Consider the following 16,976-nt stretch of genomic DNA (forward strand, 5'->3'; position numbering starts at 1 on the left):
ACTCCCAAAGCAGTGACCTTGGACTATGGACGTACGGTACACCTCAGCCTGGAGCTGGCTGTATGAGCCGTGTTACTGTGAACAGTGAGGCCCAGGGATTCAGTACTAAGCTGTATAAATGTCACTCTTTCTCTCTTTATCTGGTCTGTGGTGCAGCCTTAGGCTGGCAACTGCAAGTAAGGGTGGTTTTCTTACTATTTCAGGCTGTCAGCCTCAAAGGACGGGCTGGGGCCATGGGTTCCCTGGGCTGCTCTCTCACGTTCTGGACCTTCAGGAGCTGCCCTCCTCTTCCATAGGCCATGCCTTCAGCTGTCAGAAGCAATGGTCTGTTTCTATCCAAATCCACACCTTGCTGGGTGAGGGGAGGTTGTAAACTTCCAAGTGTGGGGAATTCCCCTAATGTCCAAGTGCGGACTTAAAATGAGGAAAATAGCTTAGAGGCGTTTTGTTTAACTGGTAATGGTTGTGACAAACCAACTATTTGAATTAACTGTTCTCTTGCCTTGAAAGTTTAACCTGTTTCATTTACCCAAGCAGTAAACCAGAAGAGTAAAAAATAACACCTCAAGTCTCTGCTAAGGTCATGTTTTTGTGCCTCTGGAAATACCCGGCTAGACCGAGTTGGTACTTCCCAAGGAGTTTCTGCTGACTTTATTTTTAGCTCCCGCAGATATTCAACTGCGGAAAATACCCTTTTTTTCCTTCCAGCGCTTGAATGTGCTGCTGCTTTTAAAGGAAGAATAAATCACTGTATCATATGCCTATTTCATCTGTTTCAGAAATTTGTTACTCAGTTGCTGCTTTGACACAAAGTTGTAGTCACTTGGCAAATTAAAGGCCTCCTAGAAGTAGACAAAAACTTAAATTCATAGTCCCAGATTTGCTTAAAGGAGAAAGTGAAGAAAGGATATGATCGTTTGAAAAACCAGAGATCATCCTCCTTCTAATCAACACATTTTCCTGCATCTCAGGATGAAGTGAAATCTTAGCTTGGTAATGCTCAAGCTGCACACGTAAATATTCAGGACATAAAACAAACAATAAATCATCCCCTTCCTTGCAGAAAGATGAAAACAAGCATTTCTCTTCCAAGGAAGCAAGCCACAGCATGATCAATTTGTTAGTAAAGTGTATGGATTGTTTCTTATGGTGTGAACTTTGTATAAACGGGGCGGGGGGAGTACTGATGGTTTTGAAGCATCTCTCTCTCATCGGATTATTTGTAAGCATCTCTTTCGACGCTTCCTGACTCTGAGACGAGCTACTGGATTCATATTTATTCTGTAGTAGATGTTTTCTGCTGCCTGTTGCGAGCAGGCTTCCTCCTGCGAACGGCGGAGAGCTCCTCCGTGCCCGGGGCGGGCTGAGGGCGCCGGAGCCGCCCGCGGGACCGCGCTCCGGAGGCGAACAAAGGGGCCGCCAAACCCATCACCAACAGGTGCTGCGCAAGAAACAAACTTTCTCTGGGATACTACTCGGAGTTGCCAAAGGGGAGAGATCCCTCGGCCGCTTCGGGGACGAGGCAAACGCCAAAAAGCCGCCAGACCCGGAGAGGGCCGGAGAGGAGAGGGACAAAGCGGCGAGAGCCCGCAAAACGTGGCGTGCTTCGGGCACGGCGGGGAGCGCGGCCGCGCACCCGCACCTCCCCCGGCACCGCCCGGCCCGGGCCGCCCCACCCCACCTGCGGCCGGGCCCTGCCCGCGACCCGCCCCGGGGCCGGTGCGCGGGGGGAGCGGCGGGGGCGGCCGTTTAACCCCTTCCCCGCCGGCGGCTCCGGAAGCGGCGGCGGCGGCCCCGTGGGGCGCTGTGTCCTGCGCCCGGGCGGGGAGGGGTGGCGGCGCGGGGTGGGGGCGAGCGCGGCGCGGGGGGGCGGCGGCGGGAGCCGCTCCCTCCTTGCCCAGCCCGGCCCGGCAGAGGCGGCAGGAGGAGGAGGAGGAGGAGGAGGAGGGCGGCGCAGAGCGCAGACATGGCGGCCAACATGTACCGAGTGGGAGGTATGTGGGGACACAGCAGCGCCCGCCCGGAGCCCCCCGCGCACGGCCGGGGGGCCCTGCCGGGCCGCGGGCCGTGCGCGCCGCGCCGGGGCGAAGAGCGGCGCCCCGGCCCCTCGCGCTGGCGCGTCCCCGAGCGGGGCGGCCGGGCCCGGGCAGGCGGCGGGAGGCGGCAGCCGGTCCGGCAAAGGGTCGCCGGGCCCTCCGCGGGGCGGAGGGGGAGGACGCAGGTTCCTCCCCCGCCAGCTCCGTGCGCCGGGTGGGAGCCCGGCCCCCGCCGCCGAGGAGAAGAAGGGCAGCGCCGCCCTCCGCGGGGAAGGGGGGAGCGGCGCCGCGGGCTTCCAGCCCCCGCACCGCGGCGCGGCCGGGCACAGCCTCTCTTCGCGCCTCGCCTCCTTCCCCGGAGAGCGGCGGAGGGGCCGCCCGCCGGGCCCCGCGGGGCGAGCGAGGGGCCGCCTGTCCGGCCGTGCGCCCCCGGGCCGGGCCGGCCCCGCCGCGGCCTGGCGGGCCCTGCTGGCGCGGTGCGGTGCGGTGCGGGGCGGTGCGCACGGGCAGCCGGCGCCCACCCCGGGGGGCGCTTTCCTCCGTGCCGCTCCCCTGCCCCTTCCCTCCCTCCCACGGCGGAGTTTCTCCGCGCCTTCCTTGGTCTGCCGGGGATAAATAATTAATCCGGCTGTGTAACCGGGGGATTTCTGTCAGCTTCCCTGCTTACCGCCGTGACCCCTGAGGAGCGCCCTGATACGTGACTGCTTAGCGAAGGGAGGAGGGGAGGGGGCATTTAGGCGGTGAAAAACAAGGCAAACGTTTGTCTTCTCACCCGCAGCCTCTCGAAAATGACACGGATAACTTTCGCTCCCTCACGGAGGGAACGAACGTGACAGTGTGCCCAGCTCTGTGGCTCAGGTGCACCGCTCAAGTTAGGTGTGCAGTACTGGGTGCTCAAAAATCGCTCTGTCCTCCTGCTCTCTCCACAGCCAGAGCTGAGAGGGAAGATGTGTGCAAATGAGGGGTGACAATAGGTTGAATCCCTTTCTGCTAATGTTTTGAGATATGATGATAGCCACAAATATTCCATCTTCATGCTTCCTCATTAGGGTATTTAGACTGTAGTCCCATCAGCCTTTACTCAGGAAAGTAATCCTTCTCTGAGCAGGTAGTGGGTAGGGTTTGCCTCTTTGGTCACCAATTCTCTTTTTTTTCGTTGTAATCTAAATAAGCAATCGTGAATATACAGAGATCATATTCTTTCATTAGAACTGCCTGAAGTTCATTTTCATTGTACTGTAGTGTCAAAACATTGCAGAAGACTTTTCTACATCATTATAGTTTCTCTTTAAAAATAAAGTTTGCAAGGTGCATGGTGCAGAAGTCCAATATCAAATTTAAAGTGTGGCTGGCATTTGATGGGTACTTTTTCATTGAAAAAAAAATAAGTTTTCAGAAAACTATTGAAGGAAATGTGCTGCATGTCAATTCTTTGTATATTATACGGGAGCAGCTTTCAGGATATGAGTAAACTTCCATACACTCTATGAAAATATTTTTGTTTTGATGCTGGAAGAGATTTTGTCCTGGAAGATCCTTGCTAATCTCATGACAATTGCTGCTTAATATAGTTTGCATTTTACTGGACAGAGATGACAACAAGAGCAAATATCATAAAATACATTATCATACATTACAAATATTACAAATATCATACATTACTCATTGGGACAACTGTACTGCCACATCACCTGATAATAAATGTTAAGTGGCATCTCTTACAGAAATATTAATCTCCATAATACAGAAACTCCCTAAAGTGCTCCCTTTTTAAATCTTCCCTAGTTGATTGAGAGAAGTTGCTTCTTCTCTGTCAAGATTTATGAAGTGTGTGGATTACTGGATTACAGTGTAAGCTTCAACACAAGGCATTTAACTTTTTTTCCAGCATGGTTGTTAAAGCAGGTGTAGTGCAGTTATAACCAGAATTTAGGAACAAATTATGCTAAATCTCAGTGTAGAAATACATCCCTGTCCCAACATTCATGAAGAAATCTCAGTGCTTTGAGAACTTTTAGGTTTAGGAAAAAGTTTTTGCACTAATAATGATACGTCTTTACATATTTTTCAGTGTTTCAGCAACTTTCCCTTTTTTCCTTGCAGATTATGTTTATTTTGAAAATTCTTCCAGCAATCCATATCTCATTAGGAGAATTGAAGAACTCAACAAGGTACAAATATCTAAGATTCTTTCTTGACCTTTGATAGCAGTCAGTGTGCTTGTCAGAAACTGAGAATTATTTCCATCCCATAAGATTTCTCCTGTGGTAGGGTCTTCTGGTCGGGTTTTTTATTTATTTTTTATTTATTTTTTTTTAACTTCCTTGACATTCGCTATGTGTATGTTTCAGTTACTGAAAACTTGCTATGTGATATCCTGTAATTCTGTGCTGTTACCTAAGGAAACACCCAGCTGCTCATTCCTGGTGAACAGAATTACTCTGCTGCAAAAAATTTCAAACGAATTCTATGAATTCTTATGGAAATGAATGAATTTAATTCTCTGGCTGACGAGGACACTGTGAATCCATCTGGAATGACAGCCATCATGTAATGTGTCTGCTTTTAGATAGATGTGTAAAGAGCTGGAAGGTACCAGCGAGACTTTTCAGTGATCAAATAACAGAATATGTGACTTCTGTGGCTGTTCATTGCTCTGGCAGCTGTGAGTGAAGAATGGGCTTTTGAATACAGACTGTGTTCTCTGTCTTTATCCTGAGTGTATTTTCTTTAAAAATGGAGGCTCTATTAAATGTCATTTTGGGGAAAGCACGATTATTTCTCTTCACTCTTACACTACTAAGAATAGTGTGGCGTTTCTATATGTATTATTTTTTTTTTCTTACTTTTCCCTCAAGCAGTATTAAAACTTACTGATGCACTACATCAAAAGTTAATTGTCAAAATGCCCTTTATGGTATAAATAATGATTAAGATTTTTTTTTCCCAGTGGTTAGAATGTAGATTAAAAAATTGGTGACCTGCATGTGGTTTTCTTCTTATTAATGAAACATAGCACTACTCCATAGCAGACATCAGCCACATTAACTGTTAGTGCTGTCCAACACAACATCTTCTGAACCTGTGCATGGCAAATCATTTTGGACTTTTATAGGAGAAGAGTATTTTTTATTCACAGTAATTGACGTGATTCCAATCATGTTTTGAATGTAATGTTTATTATCTTTAAACTGCACTGCTGTAATTTAATCTTGCTCATGCAAGGTTAAACAGAGTCATGTATTGTTTTTTTTTCTTAAAGAGAGGTTGGAGGTTGTAGTCCTGACATCTTAAATGTGAATAGTTTGCTTTCAAGTGTTAAAGGTATAGAGCAAACATGGAGAAGTTATGTGGATGTGTAATAAAATGCTTTGATTATTGTTCTACCAGGGACAGTATTTTTTGGTAAGAAACTTAATTGAAACATTATACTTTTCAGTTTTAAATAAGTAACTCAAGGTAAAAAAGTACTTTTGTATCCTCCAAGAAGGAGGATATAGTTCTTCAAATATTAGTAAATTCTTTACATCATCAAGCTGAAGAGCATGGTCCCCATAATGAGTCATGAAAACAACATTGAACTAAATAGCTCTTTTATTTTAGGAGCTGTTGTGACTTTTCAAATAAACCTTTCAGAATTCTCTCAAGAAGACTTTTTCAATAAATGTTATATTCAATGGCATGCTGAAAAAATGCCAGAGTACTTTGAAATATACATTTCTGTCTAAAGCTGGTTTGCAAAGAAATGTTCACAAGGTTCTAAAATTTCTGAAGGATTCTTACATTAGCATGATACTGGCATTGCATCTCTGAACAGCTGAATAATGTAGAAATTCTGAGCACTAATTGTAGTTATTCCTCTTGTCTGGTCTGAAATTGGTACTGGCCTCTCTCAAGAAAATTTTATTTATTGGAGTAATTCCATTGATTTCAGCTTGACTGATCATGAGAGAACTACTGATAGAGGAACACTCCAAGCAGAGAGCATTTAATTTGTGTTACTCAGCTGAGGAGGGATACATTCTGACCTGATTTTATCTTTCTTTTGTAGACTGCCAATGGAAACGTGGAAGCAAAAGTGGTGTGTTTTTACAGGCGAAGAGATATTTCTAACAGCCTTATAATGCTTGCAGATAAGCATGCTAGTAAGTAGATGGTACAGGGCATTTTTTCTTACTAACACAGCCTGCTCAATTTCTGCAGCTGCTTAACTTTGCATTTTTTTTTGCCATGTGAAATATATATTTATGTTAGGCATTTATTAATATCCAGTTAGTTGCTCAGTATTATCTGATACTATCCTGCTCCTATCAGTTGCTTCTGGGAGTTAAGTTCAGCTGTATCCATGTGATTGAGGCTGTTCATCTGGGAAAAAAAAAAAAAAAAGAATGTATCTTTTCATCTGGGAGATACAGCTGGATTTCTTGTTTTTATGTCAAAAGTAATTCTTGGTTGTAAGTCAATTTAGGCTTAAGAGCTCTTGTAAATATCGTACATGACTTTTTGGATTTAGACATAAACATGTATTGCTTGACGTAAAGAATGAAATGTATCATTGAAGACTGAAAATCACTGGAGGTTGTAAAAGAGCTGTTATGTGCATTTATGCTAAATGTAGATATTAGTGAAAAAATAAGGGATTTGGGGTTTTTTTTCTTTTCCTTTTTTTTCCAGAAAAACAACAAGTGGTAATAGGTGAAAAAAGCCCCATTTTTCAACATGAACCTAACTTTTTTAGTATCTGCCATTTGGTATGCAAGTGAAATACAGTATTGTTCCATAACTTTTTGATGAAAAATATAATTCTGAAGAGAAAAAAATATGATTCTGAAAATATAATTCAGAACCTAAAAATCTGAGATGTTTGAGAAAACAGTAATTTGCAAAATACTGCAGTCATGTTTGTAAATAACTGGTGTGAAGTATGTCAACATCCCATAAATTTCTTGCCATATGCTATTAAGTACCATTTTGATTATATATGATGCTTGAGTTTTCAAAATTAATCCGTGAGTAAATTATGTAGGGGTTATAAATCTGTAATTTTTCAGGATGAATCTCTTGAAAGACATTACATAATGCCAACTTTTTAATGCAGATATATAATAGCATAATTAGGTGCTTTAAAAATACCCTGCAATTTGTTTAATGTACGGCTCTGGTAATTTTGCTCATCCCAGCATGGTTAGTGAAGAGAAACAGCCAACCCTTGGGTTTTGTTCTATTTTTTATTGGTCCTGGAGAAGGGGAGGTGATTTGAGTGCAGAGTATGAAGTACTTGCTTGGCTTTTATAGGAAGATGATACATCTCGTTTATGTATTAAGGGAATGATTTAATGTTTTTCTAATATAGTTGGGTACACTCTAGAGTTATTTGTGACCTATTTTTGGTCATGTTCATTAGCCCCCGCAATCATTACTCTTTTGAGTTCTTCCACCTGAAATGTACAGAAACGTAGAACTTAAGGTGAGCTTCACTAAACTTTTAGCACTTTTTTTTTTGTTTTTCTTTTCTAATGGAGGGGCAAGAAAGTATGAAAAGGATAACAATTTTACTGGAAATATTTTTTTATTTTAATTTGGCTTTTAAAACATGAATCTTGTAAATTTTTTTTTAGTTGGCTTATTTTTTAGAAAAGGGTATGTTAGTTCTGTGGGTATCATTCCATCTGGAAAAGTGAATAAGATTTTTCTATTTCCTGTGTGAGTTTTAGATTGCCATTTTGTCAGCACTTTGATATAAAGGATTTGTTGATGGCGTGTTGCTCTTCTCCTATATCATACTAGGGGTTTGTTGGTGTCACTAGAAGTGCCATAGAATCTTCCATCATGTTTTCTCTGTTGGGATCCCCTTGTGGGTTTGTAGTGAGAAAACAGAAATGTGATTTCCAGCTGGCTCAACAATCATCTTTAGAATGCCTGTGTCTCACAGGTTATGAGCCTTCTAACCCAGTGCTCTTATGAATGAGGTTTCTCTGGGAAGGTTTTCTCTGGACACAATGTTTCTGTTCTGACCAATCTCTGGACTCTGTAGTGCCACGTTCTTTTAGGAGATGTTTGTTACAGTTACAGGGGACAGCACACAGTGAAGGATTGCTCGGCTAGAGCTTCCTATAGCTCATAGAGCAGATGTAGTTAAATGTCAAATCACTTTAAAGGCTTTCGTTCTGGAATAACACAGTGTTCTGTTTAGAAATATGGTGTGTGTAAACAAAATATTTGTATATTTATGAATTGAATGTTTTGGAAATGTTTTATATAGCTAAACATGTTGGCACTTCAACACTTCTACCTGGTTTGGTATAATAGAAATGCTAAAAGATACAAGTTTCTTAAGGAATGGAAATTCAACTTCAGCCACTGATTTCTCCTGTGTACCTGTTTGGAGAAGTTTTTTAAATATAAGATCTACTTGATCTTTTCTAATGATATTTTGTATTGCTAGCATTGGGTTGTTTTTTTTTTTTTCCTTTTATGATTGAGAAAATGGATCTGAGTTATGTACTTCTTAAGATTTTGGCAGGTGGGGGTTGGTATTTTTTTGACTCAAGGTTATATTTTGAGATGTAGGCATGGTCCCATTTACTAAAAGAAGAAAACAGCTTTGCAAGAAAATATCTTGGAACTTTAAAAAAAATTTTGATCACTTGAAAAAGTTTCAGAATTATTCTAAAGAACGTTTGGTAAAATTGGAATAAAGCTGATCCATGACCCTATCACTAGTAAAGAATCAGTATATTGTTTTCCTAGGGTGGTTTTTTTTTTGTTGTTGTTGGGGGGTTTTTTTGTTTTTTGTTCAGTGGTTTTTTGGTTTGGTTTTTTTTTAAAATTTGGTTGGGGATTTTTTGCGCTTTTTTGTTTGTTTGTTTGTTTGCTTTTGTTTTAAGTTGTCTTCCAAAATGTTTCAAGATATTGTAACAAATTGAGGGAGGAAAATCAAGTTTTCCTTAGGCCCTTCTAAAATGCTCAGGTACAGAGGAGTTCCCTTGTTTTCAAAGAGTGTCACTAATCTGTGAGGAAATTGTATTGCCTTCTTTTTTTCTCTGGTATTCCAGGTGGAATTTAATTAAGGAAATTTTTATTTGTCTACCAGCATCATGTATGACATCAGTCTAGATCTGGGAATAGTTCTAGAAGCTGACTGTAGCCACTTAAATCCAGGAGTTTGGAATGTTTTATGGGCACTTGAGGACTTTTATGTTTTTTCACCTTTGATTTATGTTACTATAAAATAGAGTTTATGGTAAGGTCAACTTGAAATACAAACGAAAAGACATTCCAGGATCGGCTTCTTGATCCTGTGCAACCTCCTGAGCTTAGTAAGGGAGTTCTTTTGGGGTGCTAACACTCACCAGCACTTAGGTTATAGTCACCACCACAGGATCACTGTAAGGGGGTCATTCCTTTCTTGGCATGAAAGAAGTGACCAGCAGAGTAAGGCTTACTGTGAAGGGAAAAGAAGGAAGAGATGAGTAGAGGATGGCAGGCAGGACAAGAGCGATTGCAACAGGTACCCAAGTGCGTAAGCGAGTGAACTTGGAGAGATGGGACAGAAACACCCAGCTCATTAAAATGGGTGAAGCAAACATAGAGATGTTTGCTAACTAAATGGTGTGATTGAGAAATTGCCAGCTGAATCTATAAAATGTAGATGATTCTTTCTTAAGGAGAGCTAATCTAAGCATTTTAGGGCAAAGTTTTAATAGCTGTGGAGAGGAGACTGTATTAGCTTTGTACCAGCAGTTTTGGGGTTTTTGGTTTTGGGTTACGGTGAAGGGCTCAAGTTCTGTATTTCCTTCTTTTGCAATAGATTTATCATAGAATCATAGAATATTCTGTATTAGAAGGGACACATGAGGATAATTGGGTCCAACTCCTGCCCCTGCACAGGGACCATTCCAAGAACCATACAGTATTTGAGGTTTATTCACTACTACTTTCTTGAAGCTGAGTAGGGTGACCTAAGTGCCTGATGCCAGTTTTTGCAGTCCTTTACACTTTGAGTTCTTTATCTGATCGTGTGCTATCATGTAATACTGTGTCTGAAGTCATTCTCTTGTTGCAACTCCTCAGCCAGCTTTTGCCTAGTCAACCATCTGGTGAGGATATAAAAAAAATTACTGTTGTTGGAGTCCTTCATCTTCTGATTTATTAAGAGGGTTTGTTTCATTTAGGTGTGCTGAGATGCTGACTAAATGCCAAGAATATTTCTGGGCCTGTGATAAAGCCCATGCAGAATTTATTTTTTCTCATTAACACAATTGATATTCTTTGTGAATGAGACAGGACTTAGTTAAAAAAAAAATCTGAGATGCTGGTTTCATTGACTGAGATGAAAGATAAAATGAAATTTTTCTAGATTACAGAAGCTGGCATAAAAGAATATTTTTCAACCTCAATTCTTTTTAGAGATCACGTATTGGCTTTACTTCTTGTTGCACATTTTTTAGGACTTTTATTCTTTTGCTCTTGATCAGTCATGTTTCATGTCACATTGCTTTGTAAATGGTGTTTTCTGCTACAGAATTTTTGTACATGGTAGATATCTAGGAGGAAAGGAGTCCTGCTAGTGGTTCCTGGTTAGACAATCATTAGGGTTGGAAAAGACCTCCAAGATCCAGCCTTTGACTGAACACTGCCATGCCCACTAAACTTTATCATCAAATGCTGGAGTCTGTACTCAGTTCTGACCTTTGTATGACATTGGTGTGTTGCAATCAGAAACAAATCCAGTATTCTCTCTGTACTTTAGTTTATTTGCCTGTAAAGTAATGCTCCTATTAGAAGTTCTTATTAAAGTTGGGGAAAAATATTTAATATGCCAATACGTTTTTATAGTTGCTGTTAAAATACCTCAAAGCGCCTTACAAGCACTTGGAGATTATTTTCTGTATAATATCAAGAATGCTCCAGCATTCCTGGAAATGGCTTGATCTTGCAGAGGAGTTTAGCTGCTGCTGAGCCTTCTTACCTTCACTTAAAGGTGCTTTGTATTTGAGGGGAGGAATATTTTGCATATTGTCTATGTTAATTGCCAGCACTCCAGATGCATCCAAGAGAAATAAGCTGTTAATACTCCATCTGATTTTTGAGAAGCATTTTATTTCAGTAGAGCAGTAGGCTGGAAGGTATCATAGAAGATGTTAAGAAAATGAGCTTAGCTTGAGAAGTAGTGTTTAGTAGATTACTCACTGATGTTCCCAAATATACACAAAACTGAAATGTGAATTCTTTTCATGTGTTACCAGGTTTTTTAACATATGGTTGCATAGTGGTTTTCTTAATACTCACCTCCAGGAAAAACACAAGAATTTTTCCTGCCCTCTTCAACAATCAAAAAAATACAATTTAAAAACTTGTGTCAAAAAAATTATGGATGTGGAGACCCTTGGGGTTCAGGCAAGAGCTCAAGAGTAAAATGTCTGAAACACTGTGTTGTTCAGTGTTCTGTTATCTTAGTCACATATTTGACTCAGTATAATTCAAAACATTTATAAAATACTATAGCTGGACTATTTCTGTCCAATCAGATTGTAACACAACCAGAAACTTGGTGGATTTTTTTTTTTTTTTGGTTGTGGTTCTTTTTCATCATAGCAGTTCTTGTACATCAAACTAAACAGTTATTAATAAAGAATACAATGTTTCTTTAATCACAATCCCTTTTCTGAAAAATCACTTTAAGATGATTTTTCCTGTTACCTAATTCAAGTCACATAATGTCTTAGCATAAAAAGTATGTTTTGACTGGAGATTTTATTTGAAATCTTAAATTGTCTTTTTTTTGGTTCCAGTACTTCCCTTGATACCTGTTATCTTTGCAGCCTATGTTCAGAAGCACCTTCAGTAAAATGAACCCAAGAGACAAATATTAACTCTTGTACTGCATACAATCCATTTTCTCTATCTTGATAGTTTTGAATGTTGAAATAATTCATAGTTTCTTTAAAAAAAAATCCCAGACAACAAAAATCAACCCCCTGGTGAATGCTTATTTGTATCCTGTGTACAGCTTCCAGGAAATGAATTAAGATAGTTTATTTGCTTTACTGGTGGGCTTGTAGAGACTGGCATCCGTCCTGTAGAAAAGGATGCACTAAGGCATAGAGAGTTCTTAGTTACCCTTTCAAGGGAGTTAAAGTTTAAATAGCTGCCTATTTAGTAGGTGCTCTTTTGAGTGAAAAGACAGCATTGCATCAGTCTTGATACAAATAAAACAGAAACAAAACTCTTTTGGTCTTGCTTGTGGTCATGTGGATGCAAAAAACCAAAGCAAAATAAATCTTTAGAGCTCAAGAGCTCAATTGATTTGTGTCTCTTACAGTAGTGTAAGTAACATTTCCATGGAATTTTGTGGCTTTTGGAAAGTTTTCTGTTAGGTTACAGTTCATTTTTTGTAATTGTACTTGGTGAGAAGGCCTCTCTTGCTTGCTGCTAAGAAAAGAGATCTGTTGATATTACCCTGTGATGAAGGATACCATTTTTCCAGTTGGATAGGAGGGAAAGGAGCTAAGGCCTGGAAAGACAGAGCTGGGAATGAAAGGTAGGAGAATCTCTTGAAGTGTGTATAAGGAAGAAGGCTTGGCTGCTAGATATGCCTGAGGAGTGGGTGAGCAGACTTGTGTAACTGGTTCAGTGAGATACTGCCCTGTTAATCTCAAGGCTTCTGTAAATATAAACTTGTGTTTTGTTGGCAGCTCAGTGTCCCTGGCTCTGTCATCTCTGTCCACACACACACCAAGAATTAGGAGAAAGTTAGTTTCAACCTCACATAGTTGCCCTCTTTTCTTTGAGGACAAGAAAGGCTTTTCAGAAGTCCCTGTCTGTGAGCAACTCATCAGAAGGCTCTTGGGTTTGTTTTGAAGATGGGGTGCTGAACAGAGACAAAACCAAGTATTGGAAGCCAGGAAATTTAGGTGTATGGGTTCTGATGTTGCTTTTGTTGGAATTTTACATGTTAATACTTATTTACAGACATCTGATAGAGACATGTAAACTAAGCAGTAACAAATTCAGGTATGTTGTGTTGCTTCTGGGAATCCCGAAGTCTGTGATGTGGGAGAGACACACCCTAGGAGGACCATTTAAGGATGATACAGATAACAAATTCTTTAATCAGTGGCAGAGTAGCTTTTATGCTAAGGCTCTTATATTAGTGTAACTATCACTTTCACTGAAAATGAGCTTGGGGTTTTTTGTGAGGAAGACATGATCTCTGATCTCCTGAGACAAGGGAATATCAAGTTTTCCTTCATTTACCCAAGAGGATGCCATCAATTTTAATTTATTTGAAGAGGGGGGAAAAATTCAGAACTTGCTGAAATACAACAAGCCTTGTCAAAAACTACTTCCTTGTCACCAAGGAGAAACTTGTCTCAAGGCTCCCAATTATTCTTTTCAAGGGTGCTTGGGGTAGTCTCATAAATTATGTGTTTTCTTCATTTGATTTTTGTTCAAGAACTTGTGAGTATTTTTTCTCCTCAAGAGTAAAAGCAATAAAGAAGCAGTAATTAGTGTTTTCTTCTGACAATATCTGAGTCTTCTTTTCATGACTGACATTTTAGAATTAGTAGTTATATTGTCTTATTAACAAGTTTACTGTCAGCCCCAAGTATCTTGTAGAATTATTAACTTCTCTATCTGTTCAGGCTCCTCCTTTGGTGCAGAATGGCTTGTCAGGTTGTGAATGTTAATGATCTTCTCTTAATGGATGAATGGATTTACAACTAAGTTCATCATTTTAGGAGTTCCTAGATTTTATAGAAAACTTGCATAAAACTTGCCTAAAAAGGGGTTTTTTTCTCACCTGAGAATGTGTGATCTGCATTTGGATCATGCATGGATTCTTCACATATTAAAAATTGTCCACTCCATGCAATCTGTATAACTACATCTTAAGTTTTGCATGTTCTGTCCAGCTGTTAACTGCTAGCTTCATCTTTAGACCTCTGAAGTATAAACTTACAATTTGGGCAAGTGTGTGTAGATTAATTTTCTTTCAAATTCAAAAATCTTATTTTCTGAACACACAGTTTAAGAGGCTTGAATACATTGCTGCCAATTGCTCTGAACGTAAAAACAAACTAAACCTAAAATCTGGATTAATTTTAGTGAATTTGCTGTGAGGAGTGGAAAGCTGTAAAATATCAGGTCATATTTATGCTTAAAACTGTTTAATAGATATATGAAGCTCAGTTTTTATTTTTATTTTAAATACCAGAAGTATTTATTTAGTATGTTTCCTTGGTAAGAACTCAGTAGGGTACAAAAGGTGTCATTTTTTTGAGCTCTACTCCCAAAATAAATTTTTCACATTTGAGTCTTTAGAAGGAGACAGTATTCACAGAAAATTGCCAAAGCATTGTGCATTCCCCTATTTCCCTGTGTTCCTAAGGATTCATTTCCTCATGGTCAACTTTAAATACATGTGCCATTGTTACCGTACTTATTCAGGGATTCTTCTGATTTGTGGAAAACATGTAACTCTTTTCTCTCAGCTGCTTTCCTGCCTCTTTTGTGTTTCTTAATTGTGCAGGCAAGTGATCCTACACTGTTTTCTTGGTACCCCCAAAATACTTGTAGTATTTAAACTGATATTATTGATCATAACTTTTTGTCTCATGAAGATAAATAGGATGTTTCACACCTCCTAGATTTCCATAGTCTCAAATGGTTCTACTTCTTCATTTTTTTCCCTTGGCTCCTAATTTTAAGTGACTTTTCCCACTTTCTTCCCAGTGCACCCACACTGTACCAAAGCACCTGAGGCATAAATTTTAGACTACAAAAACATTGCTAGGTTATCTCTATCTGTAAAGCTCCAATTAGAGATGCATTTCACATCTTCAAAGAGTTCTCTGATAGTCTAATTGAATCAGTAGTTTATATAATTTATAAATCTGAATGATGTAAACTCACTATTAATATAGAAAGACTTTTTCCCATCATGCAGTGGCAGTTAAATATGTGATTTGGGAATCAGGTCTGAAGATTTACAGGCTTTCCAGCAGTAATTCTTGAATGTCTGTATTATGCAGTGGGATGAAATCTGCAATAGCTGCCCTTGGTAATACTCATGCATGCCTGTAACTGCACACATGCTGGTAGAGGTGGAGCTTTTTAGCTTGAGCAAGGCTCTGTGTGAGAATGGGTGTAGTGCTTCCTACCCAAGCTGATTCATGCAGTGCTGTGTGTATATATATCTATGATGTGAGGTATTATGGACTAGGTAGAAGTAGCAGATAAGATTAACGTGTAAAGTGGTTGTGTGGTTTGTCTCTTTCTGTGTGGTAAACTCTCTTTCTCTTAAATGTAGCCTGCACGAGTAACAGGACTCAAAGTTAGCAAATATGTTGAGTTTGTCATGTCCCAAACCACATGGAGTGGGTGGCCAGAATGGCTGTGCTATTTCACAGTGCTGTTTGTCTGTTTGATCAGTACTTTTTTTTTTACCTCAGCTGCTGTTTGTAACCCTCTCTGATCAAGCAAAGATTTGTAGTGTGAATCTGCTTTGCTTCTGGTTTTGATACGCAACACAAATGATTCTGTGATCCTTGCAGAGACATTGTTTTGTACTAATGCAGAATACAAAAAAAAGATTGAGTAGTAAAAAGCACAATTTTTTCAGTAAAAGCCTGTTCTACATTATCAAATTCCTAAAAGAGTTTGGGGAGCTAAGTAGTTCATTTTGGCTGTCACCTACTGCCTGAATCCAAAACCTGTTTGAAGATTTATCACAGTACATAAGATGCACAGTTGCTGGGCATTATGCCTTCATATATCTGGGGGTTATGTGAGTGCATGTGCCTTTTCTACTTGTACAACAGGTTAAACATCTATCCAAAACCAGCCCAACTAAATTAGCTAACTTCCCATTTTTGATATGCTGAATGATAGAATTAATTTTTAATTTGCCTGTTCTTGTTTTTGTGAAGGATTGTGATAGTGATATGCAATGCTGAAGGGAGTCATGTTTCAGTTTCCTGCATTAAAAGTGCAGCCTTGTTTTGGCTTAAACCAGGGTAGAAATAGTGTTGGCAGAGTCAGCGACCTGTAACCTAGACCTACAGAGTACTGTGGCCCTTGGCTGTGTGGCAGTTCCTTTAGGCAGATCCTTTGACTGGTGCTGCTGTCAGGAGTGAAATCCTGATGCAGTTATTCTCAGTAGGCCCTCAAGAGGCCAAGGACTTAGTTGCCAAGTATAATACAAGAAAAAAGGTTTTGATATATGGGCAGCTTTCATATTTATATTTTCCTTCAAATGGGGGCTAGCTTCATATACCTTCATAATGCTCTCCCCTTTCTTTTTGTTTTTAATTTTTGTTTTTAATGAGTGGAAAAAAAGCCAGAATCAGAATACTGAATATTTACCAAGTATGAGATGAATAAGTGAAGATTTTTGATATTTTACTTGCTGCAACAAAAATGGTATTTAAATGTATTGTCTACAAAGCAAAGTACTGAGAGTAGAAGAAAAACTTCATTGGTTTACTTGGGATTGGCATATGTTTTAAAATTTGACCAGTTAATACAAGGTGATGTTTATTCCTACACTGTTTTGTTTGTTTATTTTTCCTCCTGGCATCAGAATTAATGAATTAAAAGGCTTTAATAATTTAAAGTACTACATATATTTACACTTCTCTCAGTTCATATGTATAGTTCCTGTAAATTTTGATCGCATTATCTCTGTACACCAAGGATATAATGTATTCTGGGAGGTAAATCTCTAGCATGGTTGAAGATGGAAAAGAGATGGAAAAAAAATGATCCTTTAAGTCTTACACAGACCATCAGAGTGAATGAACTCCTCTTCCTGGTTGTCTTGTCAGGTCTATAGACAGAAAAGCTTTCTTACCATGTTGGCATCAAGCAGGCATTCTCTTGGAAAATATTGTTCTCGTTTCCTAATCCCACACATAGAGCCTTAATGTGTCTTTA

The 16,976-nt window shown here is 39.9% G+C and overlaps 1 protein-coding gene across 2 annotated transcripts in view; it reads left to right on the forward strand.

Moving 5' to 3' along the window:
- The first annotated feature begins 1,893 nt into the window (after positions 1-1,893).
- The window catches only part of MTA3 (metastasis associated 1 family member 3), a 136,788-nt gene continuing 121,705 nt past the window's right edge, over positions 1,894-16,976 (forward strand). For both annotated transcript variants that reach the window (XM_039569009.1, XM_039569010.1), the window contains exons 1-3: positions 1,894-1,994; positions 4,140-4,207; positions 6,088-6,181. In XM_039569009.1, the coding sequence (XP_039424943.1) occupies positions 1,967-1,994; positions 4,140-4,207; positions 6,088-6,181 (190 nt within the window). In that variant the 5' untranslated portion in view covers positions 1,894-1,966. The remainder of the gene's footprint in view (positions 1,995-4,139; positions 4,208-6,087; positions 6,182-16,976) is intronic.

This window comes from Corvus cornix, chromosome 3, assembly GCF_000738735.6.
Source record: "Corvus cornix cornix isolate S_Up_H32 chromosome 3, ASM73873v5, whole genome shotgun sequence".
NCBI lineage: Eukaryota > Metazoa > Chordata > Aves > Passeriformes > Corvidae > Corvus > Corvus cornix.